The 20,021-nt window shown below is 41.4% G+C and overlaps 1 protein-coding gene across 4 annotated transcripts in view; it reads left to right on the top strand.

Annotated features, from left to right (window-relative positions):
• The window catches only part of AUTS2 (activator of transcription and developmental regulator AUTS2), a 1,242,623-nt gene that overhangs the window by 1,203,367 nt on the left and 19,235 nt on the right, over nucleotides 1-20,021 (top strand). For 3 of the 4 annotated variants that reach the window (XM_072640120.1, XM_072640118.1, XM_072640121.1), the window contains 7 exons: nucleotides 208-461; nucleotides 1,227-1,468; nucleotides 3,510-3,554; nucleotides 9,262-9,357; nucleotides 13,004-13,075; nucleotides 14,621-14,650; nucleotides 17,541-17,612. In XM_072640120.1, the coding sequence (XP_072496221.1) occupies nucleotides 208-461; nucleotides 1,227-1,468; nucleotides 3,510-3,554; nucleotides 9,262-9,357; nucleotides 13,004-13,075; nucleotides 14,621-14,650; nucleotides 17,541-17,612 (811 nt within the window). The remainder of the gene's footprint in view (nucleotides 1-207; nucleotides 462-1,226; nucleotides 1,469-3,509; nucleotides 3,555-9,261; nucleotides 9,358-13,003; nucleotides 13,076-14,620; nucleotides 14,651-17,540; nucleotides 17,613-20,021) is intronic. The other variant, XM_072640119.1, reaches the window with a different exon arrangement.

Below are 20,021 nucleotides of genomic sequence, written 5' to 3'. Positions count from 1 at the left end.
ACATGGAGACAGAGAGAGAAACACAGAGACTGGAGACAGGGAGAAAGGGGGAGATGAGCAGGGGTTCCTTAGTGTGGGCAGGAACAGGAGGGACAAACTGTGAGTAGGATATCCTTTGAGGGATCGAAATGATGTTTTAAAAAATAATGAATTGCTCATGCTTTCTCTTTTTTTTAACATATATGTCTTCTTTTCTTCCCCCAACAGCAGTAGCAGAAGTAGTACGCCTGCGAAGAGTCAGCCCCCACAGTCTCATCTGTCCCACCATCCCTCAGCCTCCCCCTTCCCCCTGTCCCTCCCCAGCCACAGCCCCCTCCACAGTTTCACACCCACCCTCCAGCCCCCTGCCCACTCTCATCACCCCAATATGTTTGCCCCGCCCACGGCTTTGCCACCTCCTCCTCCATTGACATCAGGGACTCTGCAGGTTCCTGGACACCCAGGAGGGAGCACTTACTCAGGTAGGGACCAGATGTGGCCGTCACTGCCCTGACCCTTCATGGATGGTCAGCGAGATGGCTGCTCCAGCCCGAGCGCCTCAGGGTGGGCTGGGAAAGCAGGTTCATTTAAGTCACGTTTTTAACCTAAATACATCACGGTCTGTTCATCAGTCTATCAGCCAACCAGCATCTCAGTATTCATGTGCTAAGGATACCCAAACACACACGAAACAGTTAAGAAAGCCCCTCATGGGGCTTACAGCCTACTGTTCATCTGTAAGATGACTCCAGCTTTGTGGCAGGATTTTTTTCCCTTCCCATCTCATGTTTTCAAGGTGTCGGTCACCTTCCTTTTTGGCACTGTGGTAATAACTCTTTACAAAATAATATCGATACTTATAAATATGTACTTATACATTACTTTACTATATATAATTTATGTAAAATAGGTGCTGCATATGAATATATATATCTATATGTATAAATAGATGATAGGTAGGTAGGTAGATAGATAGATAGATAGATAGATAGATAGATAGATAGATAGATAGATAGATGGCAACTCACCTGTGAGGGAGGTGCTGTTATTTTCCCTATTTTACAGCTGAGGAAACTGAGTCAGACGTTTAATAGACATGTAGTCCCTGAAAAAGAATCAACAGGATTGGCTCCATTGACAACTAACCTGACCAGTCAGCAAACACTTAATGTACTCACACTGTCTCCACCTTTAGTGAGGTCCAGAAACAAGGCATCCCTCATTTTCCTCCTCGTCTTCTTTTCCAGAGCAAGACCTCCTACGTCAGGAATTGAACACACGTTTCTTGGCCTCTCAGAGTGCTGACCGCGGGGCCTCCCTTGGCCCTCCACCCTACCTGAGGACCGAGTTTCATCAGCACCAACACCAGCACCAACACACACACCAACACACGCACCAGCACACCTTCACGCCCTTCCCACACGCCATCCCGCCCACGGCCATCATGCCGACGCCAGCACCGCCCATGGTGCGTACCCCAGGCAGAAATGTGAGGATAAGTAGAGCGCAACTCTCTTCTCTGTTCTACTCTCAACTTTGTCGTGGGACCTGGGGTGGGGGCTTGGTTATGAATGGTTGGTCAGGGGTAGAAGGGGGTTATTATGGAGGACTTGTTTGCCTCTACTGGGAATCACAGGTCCAGAGAGAACAGAATCCTTTGCTCTGAAGGAGAGAAGGAGGCTTGATTGATCTCTACTTGACTTAAAACTTGAAGCTTTATTCCAGACCTAATTGTCTTGATCAGTGGCTGGTCCAAACCCCTCTTCTCTCTACTCACTCTCAGCTCCTTCAAAGCATACTCATATTTATTGGGAAGTACTGTCCCCACATTTTATGGGGCCTACCCTTTGGTTTATACTTACGCTATCCAAGAGTAGCTCTGGTTGCATTGCTTCAAAGGAGGGATGCAGGAGAAGGAGCTCCATCAAACCAGTTCCAGGTTCCAGTCAGGGCATACCTGTTTTCCTCATTCCCCATTCTTATTCTGAGGATAGGTATTAGAGTAAAGAAAATGAATAAGACTGGAGGGGAAGAAATTCAGGATTCATCCCAGCCAGAAAGTTGTGCCAGGATGCTTCCCAGTAAGGAAGAGAGCCTTCGGTTCTGTGACAAGAGCTTGCACAAAGCAAGACGTCTTCTCGTCTTCCACAAGTGGCCAAGCCTGGCCCCTTTGATTTTGTTCATGTTGACGCTAGGGAATAGGATGAAAAGCCCAGAACTACACACTAAAGCTTTAAATCCAGCCAGTGGGAAACCTCCTTGTATCTGCTTACATTGGAATAAATGGATTTCCTTTCCTTTTCTTTTTTTTATCATGTAATTGTATTGAGGAACGTCACAGACAATCAGTGTGGCCGGGACAGCCCTAAATTCAGCCACAAATTACCCTTTTCTTGTTGATCCAAGCCTTTTTTTTCTCTTTCTTTACAAAATCGAATTAGACTTTTAAAAAAAGAAAGAAAAGATCAAGTTTCACAGGTGTTCCTTAGCAGGTTTTAGAAATGGGAAGGTGAAAATTCCCACCCTGCAACATGATGAGAAAACACTGTCAGTTTAATCAGGTTTATTTAAATTAACAATCGTGGCGGCACTTCTCCAGGTAAAATGAAATTCTCCTCAGATGTCCTTTACTGGGAAACCATCTTCAGCAATCTTCTCCATCACTGGGAGATGACTTAGTGGCAGCTCAAAGGTGCTAACGCTATTTAGAGGATATGATAGAATCCTTCTGGTACAAGGTGCAAGGCCTTTCCAGAATTGCTGGGTTTGAGCTTAACTTGGACCAGGAGCAATGGAGTCCCAAGCTCTTCCACAGCGGGGAATGTTGGAAGGTCCAGAGCACCAAGCAAAACTCCCTTTGGCTTCTCCAAAAAAAAATGGCCTCCATTCTCTCTGGTGTAGAGATCTGGTCTGTTCTAACTTGTTAAACAGATGGGTAAGGTGAGCAGGAAATCGCTGGATTGGCTCAAATTTGCATCTACTATCTACCTGCCCCCACTCAATTGTTAAACAGTCTTATGACACTAACTCGAGTTAGGTCAACCAGCATTTATTAAGTGCTGGAGTATACTGGAGCCAGCTCATAGCACTCAGGAAAGCCAGTTGTTAAATGTTTAGCGTGAATACTTTCACCTTGGAAATCATCAAACTCTGCAAATTAGGGCTTGATTTGTTGCTTTGCTGAAGCCTTAAGAAACAGTGGAGGAAATGTTCATGCAAATTAAACTTTTAAAAGTGTCATGGGCAGAGTGTGTGGTTTTTTTGGGAGATCCTGACCAGCACACTATACTAATTTCTGGGGATATAAAGGCATAAAAACAATCTCTACCATCGAGCTCCCAGTCTCATGGGGATAGACAGACTATCAGAAATGTTTAATGTCAGGTGGGATGACTGAATTATTTGTTATTTAATGATTGATAAAAGATAGAAAAGCTAGGCATCTAGCCCAATGATCAGGTAGGTGAAGAAGCTTTGAACACCAGTGCTGAAACACAAAATAACTAATTTTTGCTTTCATCCTTTTGCAGTTTGACAAATATCCTACAAAAGTTGACCCCTTCTACCGTCACAGTGTGAGTTTACCTTCCCGTGTCTGTGTTGAATGTCCATGCTTGTTTCCCCTGGTAGGACTTGAAGTCATTCCATCCCTAAGTGGCCAGGGGCACATGCTCTCTGACCAGTCCTTTCCAGAATGCTACCCCAAGTGTTTGGGTTGCTTGCTTTTTTTTGCTTATTTATTTTGGGGGAAAGGATGCAGTATCAACTCTGAATCAAAAGATCGTGTGGGGTGGTGCTGCTTTGGAGCAAGGCCGAGCTGACTCAAAAGGTCAGCTGTCAGATGGTAAGGGAAAGGTGTACCTTCATAAGGAAGTGTCAAACTCGTCCACCTTGTGAAAAGGAGAATCAGTTTTTCTTTGATTAATCATGGTTTCATCAGGATCATAAATCACCTAATTGGATTTATAGGAAATTGAGAATTGTGTTTACACAGGCCCTTCAGGTGTTAGAGAGGAACTATTTCTGCCAAATACAAAGTCTCTGGTGTATCCAACGTTTAAGTCTTTTCCAAAAGTAATTTCTCATCTCTTTTTGGTTGAATGCAGAAGGCTATGCGGAAGGCTCTTGCATGTAGCCACCCTGGGAAGTGGTTCCCTTGTAATTGGATGTCAGAGCATTGTTTAGAGTAGGGGAATACAAAGAATGTTATTGTTGGCTAAAACAAAGGGGCTTTTATAAGTGAATGACACTGGAGAGAAAGTGGAATTTGTTCTGGGTTAAGGCATATGGTCTGAGCCGTGAGTTGACAGCTGCCTGAGTTACAAAATTGGTGACCTCCAAAGGCCAGGGCTGAGTTGGGGATGTGGAACGTTAGCATCTGATCATGATGTTTTGATTAGGGGATGGATACTGCATCATCTTATCTGAAAAGTGGGCCAGTTGCTTGTCTCTTTAGCCTTTTTTTCTTTTGCTTTGAAATGGGACCTTCCCCTCCCCCAATATCTCCCCACCCTTACCACAATAGCTCTTTGTTTATGGCTATTTTCAAATATTTTAAATTTTGCTCTTAGTATCTCTTGCTGTCTTAATAGATGCATCAGTTAGTGGGGGAACCAAGCATATTAATTCAGGGATGCTTATCTAGGCTGACAGGATGAGATGTGGAAAGTAGATGAAATTTTTTAAAATGCTAAACTTGAACATTTGGAAATGACCTTAGGTCAGTCTCTCAAGAATTAGAACTAATAATAATATCTAGCATTTTTCTAACACTAGGCTTTGCTAAGCTCTTTACAAATATTTTGATCCTGTAAGGATCAAACTCAGGAATGTAGGTACTAACTGAGGCAAACTGAGGTTAATAAGTGACTTGCCCAAGGAGGGGGTTACACAGCTAGTGAAGTTCTATCCTTATTCCTACTTTACAGATGAGAAAATTGAGGCAAACAGTTTAAGTGACTTGCCCAAGAGGAGGGTGTCACATGGCTAGTTATGTCCTGTTATTATCCCTATCTTACAGATGAGGAAATTGGGGCAAACAGATTGAGTGACTTGCCCAAGGAGGGGTCACACAGCTAGTGAAGTTCTGTTATTATCCCCACTTTACAGATGAGGAAATTGAGGCAACCGGGTTAAGTGACTTACCCAAAAGGGAGGTGGGGGTATCATGTGGCTAGTTAGTATCTGAGGCTAAATTGGAACTCCAATCTTCCTGACCCCAGGCCCAGCCAGCTTAGAAAATACCTTAAACTTTAGTGGCTACAATCTCCAGATTGTGCTTGGCCTTCAGTGCTGTAAGATGGTAAGAGAAAGGTGTACCTTAATAAAAAAGGACCACAAAGTTAACCTTCCCTTTCGGGTCTTGTCTGGCCTGCCTTGTTAATCTTTTTTAGGAGCCTTTCCTGGTAGCCCTAGAATCTCATCTGTTGTGTGTATGTAGCTCTGGGCAAGTCAATTAAACTCTTTTGAGATGAATTGTCTCTTCTATAAAAGGAGTAATGTGGAGTGGAGGAGCCCTTCTGGTCCCAAGTTACTATCCTGTGATTCTGCCCACTACCTGTGTGTGATGCTTTATAAGTCTCTTCACCTGTCTGGTCTTCTGTGTCCTTGTCCTTAAAATAAATAAAAGTTTGACCACATGAACTTCTAAAACCCTCCCAGATGCAAATCTGCCATCCCTGTGGTTTATAAAAACTGAGATCTGGGTAATAAGCGAAAAAAATGGTCATCATAAACATTTATTAGAGCGAGGGTTTTTCCAGGCACTATTCTAGGGTTAGAAGGAAGGAAACCACCCCTATTCACAAGTGGAAGATGAAACATGGGCATATATTCCTCTGTGTGTGTGTTATGTATAATCTAAAGAAAATAAGTGCAAATGAGATAGTTAGGGAGGGATGCTGCTATAATGGCATTGAGGGGCAGCACAGTGGGATAGATAGCATACTCTCTGTGTAATCACAAGGACCTGAATTTGAATCCCACCTCCAGTATTTACTAACTGTGACTTTGGGCCTGTCATAGATCCTGAGCCTCATTTGTCAAATGAGGGGGGTCAGTTCACTAGTCTCCTTCTATCTCTGTATTTGTGATCTGATGTCACTTCATTTCCCTCAGCCTCAATTTTTTATCTGTAAAATGAGGAGTTTGGATTTCATACCTCTGAGGCCCCTTCCAGCCCCGAATCTATAATACAAAGATAACTGGTGATATGGGATTTAGAAGCAAGGTGGGAGCCTATACCAAGACTTCTTGGAGACACCCCCCCCCCCCTTTTATTTCTTATGGGATTCTGGATTCCTGGATTCCTGCCCTTGAAGCTAATCCAAACAAAAATGGTGCTCCTTGCTGATTGGCTTATCTTATTTCCTTTAGTTGTCCATAGGGAAAGAACTTTATTGGTAGAAATTTGGCAGCAGGAGGTGGAGTATGGGGGGGAAAGAGGGGCCTGGAATAAGGCAGGAAAATTAGCTGTGTTCTGCGGGGAGAAGTAACTGAATAGTCTAGATGAAAAACTTGTTGAAAACATCTTTTTAAAAATAAATAAGGCCTCCTATAAATGCAGTCATTTAAAAAGAAATGCTCCTGTTTTAGGGTGACATGCATTTAATTGTCTGGCTTCTTACAATGTACAGTGGGAAAGTTATTTCATATTATAAACTCTATATGGGCTAACTCAACACAGTGCTTCAATTTCCTTCCCGCTTTGGGGGATTAGGGCATTACGACGGGAATTAGATACAATGCACTCGAGCTTCTGGAACACCATTTCTGACTTAAAAGTTGTTTTAAATGAGGACACTCGGTTCCCAATCACTGTTTAAGTGGATTTAGTTCCATCTCAATTAGGATGCAAAGTTTGCTGCTTCATTGAAGAGAGCAAGACAAAATGAAATAAGAAAAAGGGAAAGAGAAGGTATGGACCCTGAAATTAGGAGGGAAAAATGGAAAGCCGGCATGTTTCGATAATTGCCTGGAAGCAGCCAACATATGGAAATGAATTATTAATATAAGGCCTCGATTATCATGCATTTTTTACAGGTTATATAGCACAAGGCAGGAGAGAGTCAAGTCTTAAAGAGGGCTTTGACCAAGTAGTTGCAGCCAGAGCATGAAATTCTCCCCAGATATTTGACTCGAAGCTCTGTTTCTATTTTACTCCCTTTCCTTCTGAAATCAATAGCCATCACCACCCCTCATATTGGTATTAGACTGACTAGTTTGTAGAATTCTTCCAAGGACAATTGCGTCAATTTTGCATCAGATTTAGGGTTAGTTATCCTTGTTTTTTATAGATGAGCAGTGAGTCAACAGACTTTTAAAAAATACTTTCTGTGGAGATAGAAAGGCAAAAAGATGGTCTCTGTCCTCAGGGAGCTTCCAGTCAAGTCGGGGGAAACAACATATAAATAACTAGGCACATAGAAGATACACACAGAGTAAATGAAATTCATCTGAAATTAACAGCTGGAGGGACCAGAAAAGACTTCCTATAGAAGATGGATTTTGAAGGAAGTTGAGTTTCTTTCACATACTTTTGCTTTGAAAATTAAGAAAAAAATTAATTTAAATTTTAAAATTATTTAATAAAAATTTTAAATTTGTTTAAATAAAACATTAAATATCATTTAATAAAAAATTGAAAATCATTTTAATGGTACCTGTTGAGCTTAATGAGTTGTTACAAGGCAGAGGAGGAGTGCCGGGGAGGATCCGAGAAGATGGGGTGTCTTGTTGGGGAAGCTGAAAGCAGGCCAGTGTACTTGGACCCCACAGTGCTTAAAGGGGGAAAAGAGTTAAGAAAATGACAAAGGTAGGAAGTAGCCAGGTTATGAAGAACTTTGTAGACAAACAGAGGAAGTTAAATCTTCCAAAATCACCCAGCGCTGATCAGTGGCAGCTGGCATTAGTACCCAGGTCTCATGACTGTCCAGCGTCCTCACTCTGGGCTCCTTGGATGTTGTGTTGGCATTTAAATTAGGCATTCATTAAAGAAAATCTGCCACAGGAGCCACACGAATGGTCTTTTTTCCTGTTATCTTTAAATAGCTAGTTCAATAACATTTTCATAGCCTTGGGAGATTAGTAGGCAGCATTTAGAACTGATCCAATGTGGTTTGGAAATAGCGTGGTACAGTGGAAATCAGTCATCCAAGAAACAGGTATTTATTAGCCACCTACTGTGTACTAGGCCCTTTTTTTTAAGCTCAAGGGTTACAAAGAAAGAAACAAAGCAGCTCTCATAGAGCTTATATTCTAAGATGGAATACAACACACACACACACACACACACACACACACACACACAATAAATATCGAACAGTTAAGTAGATACTAGTTAGGGAGGGTTCTAGCAGCTAGGAGGCTTCCTGGAGAGAAAGTGGCTCTTAGAGACAGCAGAGCTGGGTTCCAGTCTTGGCATTGTGGCTCAGCTCTTGGGACTTTGAGCAAATCACTTAGGTGGCCTTACAAGATCCCCTCCAATTCCTAAATCCTACAGAGAAGACAAGCTTTACACACAGACCCAGACATGTTTTTGAAGTCAGAAATGCTTTGAAAAAAAGCAACATTTAAAAATCAGGTTTATTTTAGGCTTGTATTTTGTAGAAACTTACCTCCCTTCTCCTACTGGCTTCCATCTTGTTGGAGAATGGGTGGACTTCATTAAAAAAAAAATTATAGTAAATGTGTTTCTTCTAGAAATATTTATCATCATCTTGGGAAATTAAATTGTCCTCAGTGTCAGACAGTCCACCACAATAAGCTAATGAAGCAAGAATTGTGAATATTTTCTCATTTCCTAGAGAAACTATTAAAAATCTAAAGTACTAATTGAGTTTTAATGGTATAAAACCCTGGAACTCATAAAGACTTGCTTCTTTCTTGCTTTTTTTTTTAATTAACTTGTAATTTTCTGGGCATCTTATTTGGCTCAGCACCCCCTCCCACCCCTTTTGATATACATTAACATCTCTAACCATTTAGGACTTCTATCCAATTTAACAATTAATAATTAGAAAAGCTTCCTTTGTAATGATGGCCTCATCCGGGACATCATTTGTTGGCTGATTAATTCTGAACTACTTTTAACTTGTTAAAGTTGAACATCCACAGCACATCTGTGTGCTCATTCCATGGGCTTCTTTGACTGATGGCACTGAATGGAGTTTACTGTTTGCTTTGCTCATGTCTAAGTCATTCTCTGTGTGGGAAGAGGGTTTGGATTTGGCCAACCTCCTGTTTAGATCTTTTCTTTTTTTCCCCCTTGTCTTTGGCTTGTAGCTGTTTCATTCATATCCTCCTGCTGTCTCGGGCATCCCCCCTATGATCCCACCTACTGGTCCCTTTGGGTCCCTGCAAGGAGCATTTCAGCCTAAGGTAAGAAACCAATTTATGAGTGTACACACAATGGGTCAATATCAAGGTCTGGAAGCAGGATGGTGTTTGCCCCTTTTGGCAGCTAGGGGCCCTTGGGGCTCACATACAAAGATTTTTGTTCACATTTAGCCAGCAAAACCCTTAACCTGTAACATTTCATGACCACCTGATTTCTTTTGCGGCAGGATGCACTCGTCTCTGAAATATATACCTTCTGTAAATATCATGGTAACCTAGCTTCTTAAGAGAAACTCCTTATAAAAGTCCATCTGGAAGATATCTGTCAATCCAAAGAAATCAACAAGTATTTACTAAGTTTCTACTATGTGCCACGTACTTGGAATTAAACAAAGCAGACCCTGGCCTCAAGGACCTTAAATTCTATCAGTCAGTTAATTTATGAACAAATGTCCCTGCTATGTAACCAGGCACCACAGGTGCAAAGGAAATGATTCTTTCCCTTATTAAGAGCTTAATTAATTAATTGTGTTAATCTCTGGAGACAACAAGACATAAAAGGAATCAGGTCCTGCCCTTGAAAAGTTTTCATTTTAATAGAGGGAACAAATTATACATATGGAAGCCTATGTAAGAGACACACAACATAGATACAAGGTAATTTGGAGAGAGGAGGAAGGGTACTACAGGAATTGCAGAAGGTTCATGGAGAAGATGGTCCTTAAAAATGGTTATTGGTAGAATTTGTTTTTAGTGGATAGCCTGTTAAATAGAGAAGATGCTCCAGCCAAACCCACTCTGTCACATACTTCATCAGCCATATTCTGTTTCTGCTACTTTCCAAACATGGAAATGTGTGAGGCTATATTCTAACATGGTTGGTCACCACCTCTGCATATGAGTGAGTCTTTGGGTAGCTCCATTCAGGAACTGGCACAAGGTAGGAGAATGAGGATGGTGGGCCAATGCAACTTTTCCTTGAATGGAATTCCTTCCCTTCAAACATAGTTGTTTCCATGAAAGAGTGAAAAATGAAGTCGTCTTCTCACCCTGTAAACTAAAAGTTGATCCTGCCAACCTTTAACTCATTATCAGATTATAACAGAGTGAATTTTGTTTGGGTTTTTCTTGTCTTTGTACTTCCTTCTCCCCTTGTTCCATGATAACTTTGAAGACTGGGGATGAGGAATGGATCCTGGGATCATTAAATCAGAGTTTGAAAGGAATCTGAGAGGTCATTGAATCCAACCCTCTTTTACAGATGAGAAAACTGATGCAGACAAAGATTAAATTACTTGCCTAGGACCATATAGTAAGTGTATGAGGCAGGATTCAGACCCAGATCCAAGTCCAAGAGTCAATCTATTCGATTCTCTATGAGGATTGTACTATATTCCATAACTTTTTTTTGCAGAATTTTAACACATTATGTCAATCAATTAGTACCTGAGTGACCTCTCTGTTTGTCTGTTTCCTCATTAGTAAATCTGATCTAGTTGACCTTCAACATCCCTTTTAGCTCTAGATCTGAAACCTATGAGATTTCCAAAAAAAAAAGTGTTGTCCTAAAATTTTGAAACATGTAAAGAATTGAATGAAAGGGGCAATTATTATTAAGGCTCACTCTTTTTGCAAAGGAACACTTCTCCCAGAAGAGTGCTTTTCCAAGTTCAGAGTCTTGCCAGTCTGCTTGATTAGGTCATTGTGGTTCACCTAACCGACCACATCACGCATCTTATCCCCAAAGATGCTCTTTGACAGCGCCACTGGCTTCCCCAACTCCTCAGTCACCCCTCCAGGGAGCAACACAGCCCTCACACGTATGTCCCTAAAACAGAGTACTAGGTCATTTAATAAATTAGTCCTTTTTTCTCCTCTTTTCCCTCACTTACAATTATCCAATCGCATTGAAAACTACATCTGTGCAAGGAAGTGTCTCTCCTGGTGTTGAAATAGGTCCTTCTAGGCCTTCTTACTGATTGAATATGGAGATTGCAGTTCATTAGCGGAGTTCTTCATATGTATGCTAATCAGGCTGTTAACAACTCTGTAGCTTAATTGTTAGTTGGGCTGCAGCTGATTTCTTTCTTTTTTTTTAATCCCCTCCTCCCTCTCCAGCGCTCCCCTTCTTTCTCCCTCCCTTGTAGGAAGGTTCAGTGCCCAGACTTGAGGGCTCCTTTTTCCAGACCAGTTCATTTCTTTGTGTGGAGACAAAGACAGAACATTCTCTTTAAAAGAGATTCCTAGCTTTATATCCAGATATCCTGATGCATAAGAACATTAAATTTGAACTCAGAAAGATGTGAACCTGAATTCTACCATAGTTGCTAGCTGAGTGAGAGACCCTGGAGAAGTCATTAACCTCTTTCAGCTTCATTTTGATGATAGTAATTGGAGATGGAGGGATGAGGAGAGGATAATAGTTGTACCTACCGTACAGGGCTGTCATAAGTATTAAGTAAAAGACTTTTGTAAAACACCGTACAAGCCTTGAAGTGTTCTATAAATGTTATTATTTTTTGTTTACGCAATTTGTATATATTATAACAATAATATTAGTATTTATTGTTATCATGTCTTGACCATTTGATCATAGGACTAATATTACTTACTCCTTCAATACTCTCCTCCCGCTGCCCTCCCCATCTGCTGCTGTGTAGGGGTAGGATGGGTTGGAGAGTGTGTGCTCTTCTGAAGGGTGATGGCACAGATGACAGCGATTATTAAGAGTTACCTATGAGCAGTGGTGGGAATGCAGATGATTTACTCAGGAAGTCGAATTACTTTTAAATCATTTGTATACTATTTAATGATCGAACTGGGAGGTCCCCAAACCCAGTTCTCTTGTCTCATTTCCACCATTGCTAATGAGTGATTCCCGTGTGTGTGAATCCTGGCTGTTGTATGCCAGTGAAAATGCAGAACGTTAGCTCTCTAAATGTCTCTAACACACTCTGAGGTTCTCTGATGGGAGACACCTGATATCGTAAATTGTTCTAATGCTCATTTACGCATTTCTTGGACTTGTTTTGGTGATAAAGCAAAAAAAAAAAAAAAATTAAGGAAGAAAAAAATATGCTATTACATTAAGGAAAAGAATACTGTCTAGCAATTAGCCAAGAACAAACCATTTCAGCTTTAGCTTGTGAAAATTGTCAGTTTATCATTTCGGGGTTGAATGACTGAAGAATACTAGATTGAAATCTTGGATTCAAATCCTTCTTATAAGTCTTTCTACTTGTGTAACTTTGGGCGTGTATTTTACCTCTTGCAATTTCCTCATCTATAAAATGAAGGGAGTGGACCTAGGACCATCTTGCCTCTCTTAACTCTGTGATTCTAGGGTTTTAGGATTCATGTTTCATTAAATTGGGTCACATCAGTCTGTTAATAAATTTGGTTTCATGCTAGCCTCCAAGAAGGCAGTCTCTGGTGAATTTCCTTGAAATAAAGCAAACATGGAAAACTTCTTAAAGATTATTTAATTAATAAGAAAGTAACTTAATAGGTAACTATATAATCACACCTTAAAATGAATAAAAAATATACAACTAAGACAAACTAGGGTAAAGGAAATCATCTCTTTTAAAAACAATTATTCTGCATGGAAAGCCATTGGTTATAAAGTGCAGAGAATGTGGTACCTCCTACTATCTTGTCTAATTCATGGCTTTTGTGATATTTGTAGACATCCAATCCTATAGATGTTGCTGCTCGACCTGGGACGGTCCCCCATACTCTCCTACAAAAAGACCCAAGGGTAAGTTCAAAAACACCTGCATGTGCTCGGAGAAAAATGTTCTTTTTATCATCCATTTCAGTCCCTGAAAGAAAATGTCTATTACCGTAATAGCCACGTGGGTCACTTTTGCTTTGGGTAGGAAGTACAATGGAAAATGGTTTCTTCTGGGAGAAATACTTTAAAAGGTCTGAACCTAGGAAATAGGACTCTTCATCTGGTTAGATTTCTTCCTCTTTTGCAACTCCTTGGGTAACTTGCTCCAGTGCTCTGGTCAGTCATCCTCTCCTGTTTCCTGCCTTTCAGAAGACATCCCTGTAAGATGCCTTAAACAGAGAATCAGCATCAACTGTTAGAAAGAATGGTGGGTTTTGGAAGTAAATTTGGAGGTCCTGGATTCAAGTTCATCACTGCCAGTTATTCTCTGGGTGACCAGGGAGCGAGTCTGGACCCCAATTTCTTCATATGGGGTTGCTCCTTCACAGCTCTAAATCTATAATTCTAAATATGATAGAGTTTTTTTGGTTTGTTTGTTTTTGATCAGTCACCACTGGCTTCACTGAACCTCAGGATAAATCCAGCTTTCCCCAGAAATCTAAAGGCATTTATTTCTACAAGGCTGATAACAGTGCCCTGTTTTTCTGAGATAGAAAAAGAGACTATTTCCATCACTACCTTCCCCTGGGAAAAAATATGTAATACTATGATGGGGTTCTCACAAGTCATTGGCTATTTGAAGGGCTTTTGTGTACATAAATGATCATTTTTTTTTAAATGTTGTCCTTTTTCCCTCCCAATGGCATTTTTCTGTCTAACAGACAAAAGGAAGTTAGTGACTGAGGACCAGAGGTTGGAGTCAGAAATGACTCATATTTAAAAGTATCTCTATTGTCTATTATGTTTTAGTATGTCTCTTCAGATTTTCCAATGTTGCCCAACCAGGTTGAATTTAGCCAGGCATTCCAGGGAGGCGCTTGGGCTCAGTGGACTCAGAGGTCCCTTGTAGTTCCAAATGGAAGCTCCTTAGCCAATGGTCTTTAAGAGTTCTCTTGACAGAGGCCTTGTCCCACTACCTGCTTCCCTTATCTGCACCCCCATTGTAAGTGCTAGGTAGCCTGAGGTACCTGGTCCCCACACTGAGAACCTATGAGGTTTTGTGTCTCCTTTGAGCCCAGGAAGCCTTTGGTGTGGTTTGGAAAGGGGTTTTATATCCTGTGGAAGGGGATTTCAGCTCTTTGCCCTAAATGAGGCAAACTTTCCTATTGATTTTGAAGCAAACAATCTCACCCGGGGGCAAGTTGTAGTTTGATGAGACTTGCTTCAAAGCTGGCTGGTGTTTGTGTACCAGAGCTCATGGCTCATGAGGTGGAGTGGGGGGAAGGGAAGCCGGGCACTTAGTTCTCCTGATACTGTGAAAATGGGCTAATTATTCTCCAAAAGGGCTTCATTTAAAAGTAAAATTCTAACATTTTAATTTCCTCTCCTAATGAAGCAATACAAATTTGTTAATTAGAGCAATTGTTTGAGTGACAGGCATGTAACCAAATTGTCATTTTCTCTTCACAGTTGACAGATCCGTTCAGGCCAATGTTAAGGGTAAGGCATCTTCTTGAAATGCTTTTTCTCTGCTTCCACTCTTATCCCAGTGGGTTAAGAAACAGAAATCCATTATAAAGAAAGTGGTCTGTCAATGCAGGTGGCTGGGAGGGGAGGGCTTCCTCTGTTTGGACGATTTAAAAATAGCCCAGGGTCCTAACTACTGTTATTGTCAATACTGTTTCCTTAAAAACATAAAATTAGTGCCAGGCTGAGTCTTAGGCAGTGAATGGACTCATACCTACCTATCTACGTACCTGTCTCTCTGGAGGCACTCAATGGTGACCCCTGAAGGCAACAACTCCTTCCTCTAAACAGTCCTGAAGCCCCTTTTGCCATCTACAAAGCAAAGACGGTTGGACTGGTACTGAGCTCCAAAGCTTCTTTTATCATCCGTGAAAACAAGATGGTGCTACTAGGGTCATTGCTTACTTAGGGACCACTTCTAACATTCTCTTGCTATTAGCCTAACCTTCCTTGAAGGAGGGAACCACTGTCCCCATTCTCCTCTTGATTTTCCTAGAACTGCTCCCATTCAGATATAGCCATTTTTCTTTTTTATGTTCCTGAGCTCCTCCTGTAATCGGTATGGTCACTTTTGTTAGCCCCCTGAACAAGAGTTTAGGAAAAGAACAGAAGGGGAAAGAATTTATGGAATTTATTTTGCTACTTGTTCACAGCCCAGGTGAAAAGCTTGGGCTAGTGTTTCCAGTGATAAAGGGAACTTTCAGTGATAAAGCTCCCTCTACCTTCTCCACTACTTAGATTCTTAGAAGTGATGAGATTTACCCAGAATGTGGTAGAAAAAGTAGAAGTTGACCCCAGATATTCTTGACTTCAAAACCACCCCTTCTATCTGTTGCACCATGCAGCCTGTGACTGGGGAAAATACAAAACAAAACTATTGGCTGAATATTTAATTCAGTTTTGCTGTAGGAAAATGGAAATTGATCTTTCTCAGTCTTTCATTTGAACCAGGCAAAGTCATCCCTGCCTAATTTTACTTTTAAGTATATATAGCTTTGCTGTACCACTGGGGACCACAGTTCTTTGAACTGTTGCTATGGACCCATGTGTAACCCTGGAAAAGTCTCTTTTCCTCCTTGGGTGCCATTTTCTTCCACTGTACAAAGAAAGGGTAGGACTAGAGGGTCCCCAAGGTCCCATCCATCTATGATGCCATGTTCTCAGGATGCTAAGTTCTGTAGAAATAAGGAGGGGCACTGATTTAATATTGGCATATTAAATATGTATATGTTGTCAAACTTTTGTCTATTATCAGAAGGAATTTCTCAAACATTTTTAGTTAGGAGACACCTTGGGGATAATCATATAGTCTAGTGCCCTCAATTTATAAAGAGGAAAGAACCAGGACCCAGGTTCTTGACTTCCTCAGGGTTCCATAGCTTGAAGACGTAAGCCCCTGGCCAGCAGAACTCTTGGAGGTGCAGACTTTCGATGGGGTACACTTCTTTTGTTTCCAGCCCATTCTTGTTGCACACGATTAGGTGGACAAATTGATTGGGGTGGTGGAGGAGGAGAGGAGAATATTCAGTCTTCCCTCAAGGGGTCAGGATGTCACTGTCAATTTGTTCTTTTTGTTTATGGAGAAATACTGGGGACTTCAATTAAGGGTAAGAAACTGAAAACATGAGGAGGGCTTGGGTTTCAGGACACAATTCCAAAAATACTGCCCTGCCATTGAAACCAGAAGCTATGCTCATTAGAAAAGATGGAACCCGACTCCCAACGTTGGCAGCCACTTAACTTTCACTAAGCATTTCCCATGGGCTGTGCTGTATGTGCGATGTGTTAAAGGGGATACAAAAGTGGAATGTGTCCCTGGCCTCCAGTGCCCCATAATCCAGCTGGGGAAGCAGAGCATTCACACGTAAAATGATGAGTATATTTCCCAAGCAACCTATTAGCACGTGAGCTAGATTCCAAGGGACAGGGAGAGTTGTTAGTACACCAAGGGGTGATTTCCAGACAATGAGAATGGGTTGATGGAGGAAAGAAAGTGAATCTACCATGGTGCAGATAGAAGTGCACATAGGAAAGGGCAGTCAGTCAGTCCACAAGCATTTGTTAAGTTCCTGGAATGTGCCAGATATTGTGTTAAGTGCTGGAGATTCAAAGAAAGACAGTGAGTATGGCCTCTACTCTCATGGAACTCATAATCCAGAGGAGGAGACAACATGCAAACAGCTATGTACAAACAAGCTCTATCCAGGATACATGGAGGAATGATCCATATAGAGAAGGCTCCAGAATTGAGGGGGAAACTCATGGGAAAACTGAGCTTTGTTATCAATATGGTGGCTGTCTTTTCACTTCCTTGATAGAAAAAAAGGGGGGAGGTGTGGAATTCGCTTCGGGCTTCGTATGTTCTGGCTTTGCCTCGGTTCACAGACACTACTGTATTACGTATGGAGGCTGATGGGAATTGGTAGCGTAGCAACATTGGGCTAAGTGGAAATCCTTCCTCTGCCAGGGAGTGCTTATGCCAGTTGGCACCAGAAAAGAAAGAAAGAAGAAATACAAAGCAGGGTCCAGGCTTTTCTTTTCCCTGGGAGCTGGGGAGGTCCTCATCAAGCGTAATTTTTTTGAGCGGTGGCCAGCTTTTCTTCAGGTTCATTGGGGGAATGAATGGTGTAGTTCTGTGATCCTCTTATGGTGGGTTTTGATGCTGGTTTGTGTTTTTTTTTTCAGAGCCACTGATGTAGAGCACTCTTGAAGTACAAAGTGGCCTTGTTACTTCCCAGAGGATGGGGGAAGCTTATAGTTGATAACTCTGCCCCTGAAAGCTTAAGGGTGGCAGAAGTTGACTTTCTTTGAAACTTCTCTGTTGTGTTCAATATTCTTCCTCTTTTCCCATTTCTTCTTCCAGAAACCAGGGAAATGGTGTGCAATGCATGTTCACATTGCTTGGCAGATTTACCATCATCAACAGAAAGTCAAGGTCAGTTTCATCCCTAAATTCATGATCTTATAATCAGTGGTACCATTTTGGGTTGGAGTGGGAGGAAGGCTTAAGAGACTCAAAGTGAATCCTTTTCCCTCTGCTTTAATGACCCTGCCTTTACAGAATGCTCATTAGTTTTCAAGGTTCATGCATGACTTTCACAAAAACCCAGTGGTGTTGGCACCCATTTCATAGATCAGGGAACTGAGGTGAGGACAGACCCAAGTCATACAGCTAGTAAGTGGCTAAAAGTCCATTCAGGGCTCTCCATCTGCTGCACTGAGACACATCTTACCGCCTCTGAAAAACTTATAAGAACTGCTCAGTGACCAGAAACCACCAGGAAAATTACAAAACAAAGAGAAAAGTTCCCTGGTGGTTTTCCTCCCCCCATGATTCTTCTGTCCAAGTCTGATCCCAAAGTATTTAACTGTGGATTGAGCCCTCAAAGCAAAGACGCTGAAAAGCCTATTGCAGAAGAGTAAAATTCATAATAAGTATGCCTGGATATTCTGTGTCAAGGGAGAGCTGTGATCGGAATTTCCAGGGACGTACGGGATTGTTCCATCCTTTGTCTTCCTGCCAAAGGCGCCTAACAACCATATGTCTGTTAGATGCAAGGTGGTCTCCCTGATAGAGGAGAAGGTGAAAGGGAGGGGCTCCTGAGGAATACCGCTCTATGCTCTGGCTTATTAAAGAAAATGAAAACTTCCTCAATAGAATGGAAGAAATAATCCATCAGAGGTCCCTCAGAAATAAAAGAATTTGTGAAAGCAAAAGGAGATGGGAGCAGGGGTTTTTAAAGAGGCTGGCAAATGGAAGCCGTTGCAGAGAAAGAGGGTGAGAAGAACATGCCAAGTCACTGCAGCAGTACATGAGGATCTTCTGCCCACTCTGGACAGGTCATGTGGGACTTTCTAAGGAGATAGTAGGGGGCAGCTAAGGGGCATCATGGTGCACTTATCTTCCTGAGTTCAAATCTGGCCTCAGACACTTATTAGCTATAGCTGTAAATGTCACTTAACCTCTGTTTGCCTCAGTTTCCTTATTTGTAAAGTGGAGATGATAATAGGACCTTCCTTCCAGGGATTTTTGTGAGGGTCAAACAAGATAATAATTGTAAAGTGCTTAGCACATAGTAAGCTGTATATAAATGTTAGCTTTTATTATTATTATTAAATGAGATAATATTTAAAAAGTACCTAGCGTAGTGCCTGGCACAACGTGGGCACTTAATAAATGCTTCTTCTTTTCTGTCTTCTTAAAGAGTTGTCCAGAGGATTCAGAGATTCTCTGATTTGCCCAGAATATTGTCAGAAGGTGGCCTGAATCTCGATCCAGAGAGTTACTTAAGACATGAAGGAGTGCTTGTGTAGATTTCCACTGTCTATTTATTTCTGACAGTTCATCCAGGGACGGATAGTGTGTCTAGAAGAGACACAGAAAAGATTTTTAGTGACTTCTGAGTGCTATACAAAAACCTGAAGGATTTAAGGGAAACATGCTTCACCTCTTCTAAGTGATGGTTAGCACTTAGGAAGAGAGAGTAGGGAACAGTATTGCATAGAGGGCTTCTAAAAATGACATTTGATATTAGGGATGATGCACTACCGATTGACAATAAATAGTTACTTTTAAATAATGCTTTCAGATGTACAAGTGAAATCCTCAAAATTCTGAGGATGGTGTTATAAACATTATTGTTTCCATTTCATAAATGAGGTTTAGCAGTTGTGACCTGGCTGGGGCATGTGATGAGTAAAGGCCCAGTTTCAGTTCCATGTCCAGTGTTCTCTGCACTATTGTAAACTGCCTTGGGTAAAGATAAGAGGAGAAAGAAGTAATGACGCTGGAGGAGTAGATATAGACTGCTTGGCCAGATGGAGGAAATAGATGATAAGATCCTCAGATGCCAAAGCTGACAGTCACCAGCACAAAATAGACAAATAATAGATTTTGACTTCATTTTTACTAAAAATCTTATCCCACCAAAAATAGAGCATCTGAAAAAAATCTTTATATGTCTCACTGACACTTTCTTCTATCAGAAGGTGGAGCAAGTGATAAGGGAGGCTGCCTGGTTTTGGAATGAGAACGATGGGAACCTGAGGGAAAAGTGACTCTGTAACTTTGGAGTTGATGTTGGTCATGAGGGATAGGCTGTATATGTAGCCTTGAACTTTGAAAGAACAGAAGAAAGAAATGTCATATAAATTACAGATATGATCCCATGCATAGCCTAGACTCCAAAAGGGTAGACAACTTAGGAGGCTGAGATAAAATTGCAAATTTTTGTCATTTAGTCATATGAGTCATGGCTGATTCTTTGTGAACCCATTTGGAGTTTTCTCAGCAAAGATACTGGAATGGTTTGCCATCTCGTTCTCCAGCTCATTTTATATATAA

Source organism: Notamacropus eugenii, chromosome 2 (genome assembly GCF_028372415.1).
Source record: "Notamacropus eugenii isolate mMacEug1 chromosome 2, mMacEug1.pri_v2, whole genome shotgun sequence".
Lineage (NCBI taxonomy): Eukaryota > Metazoa > Chordata > Mammalia > Diprotodontia > Macropodidae > Notamacropus > Notamacropus eugenii.
This window is presented reverse-complemented; position numbering and strand designations above follow the sequence as displayed.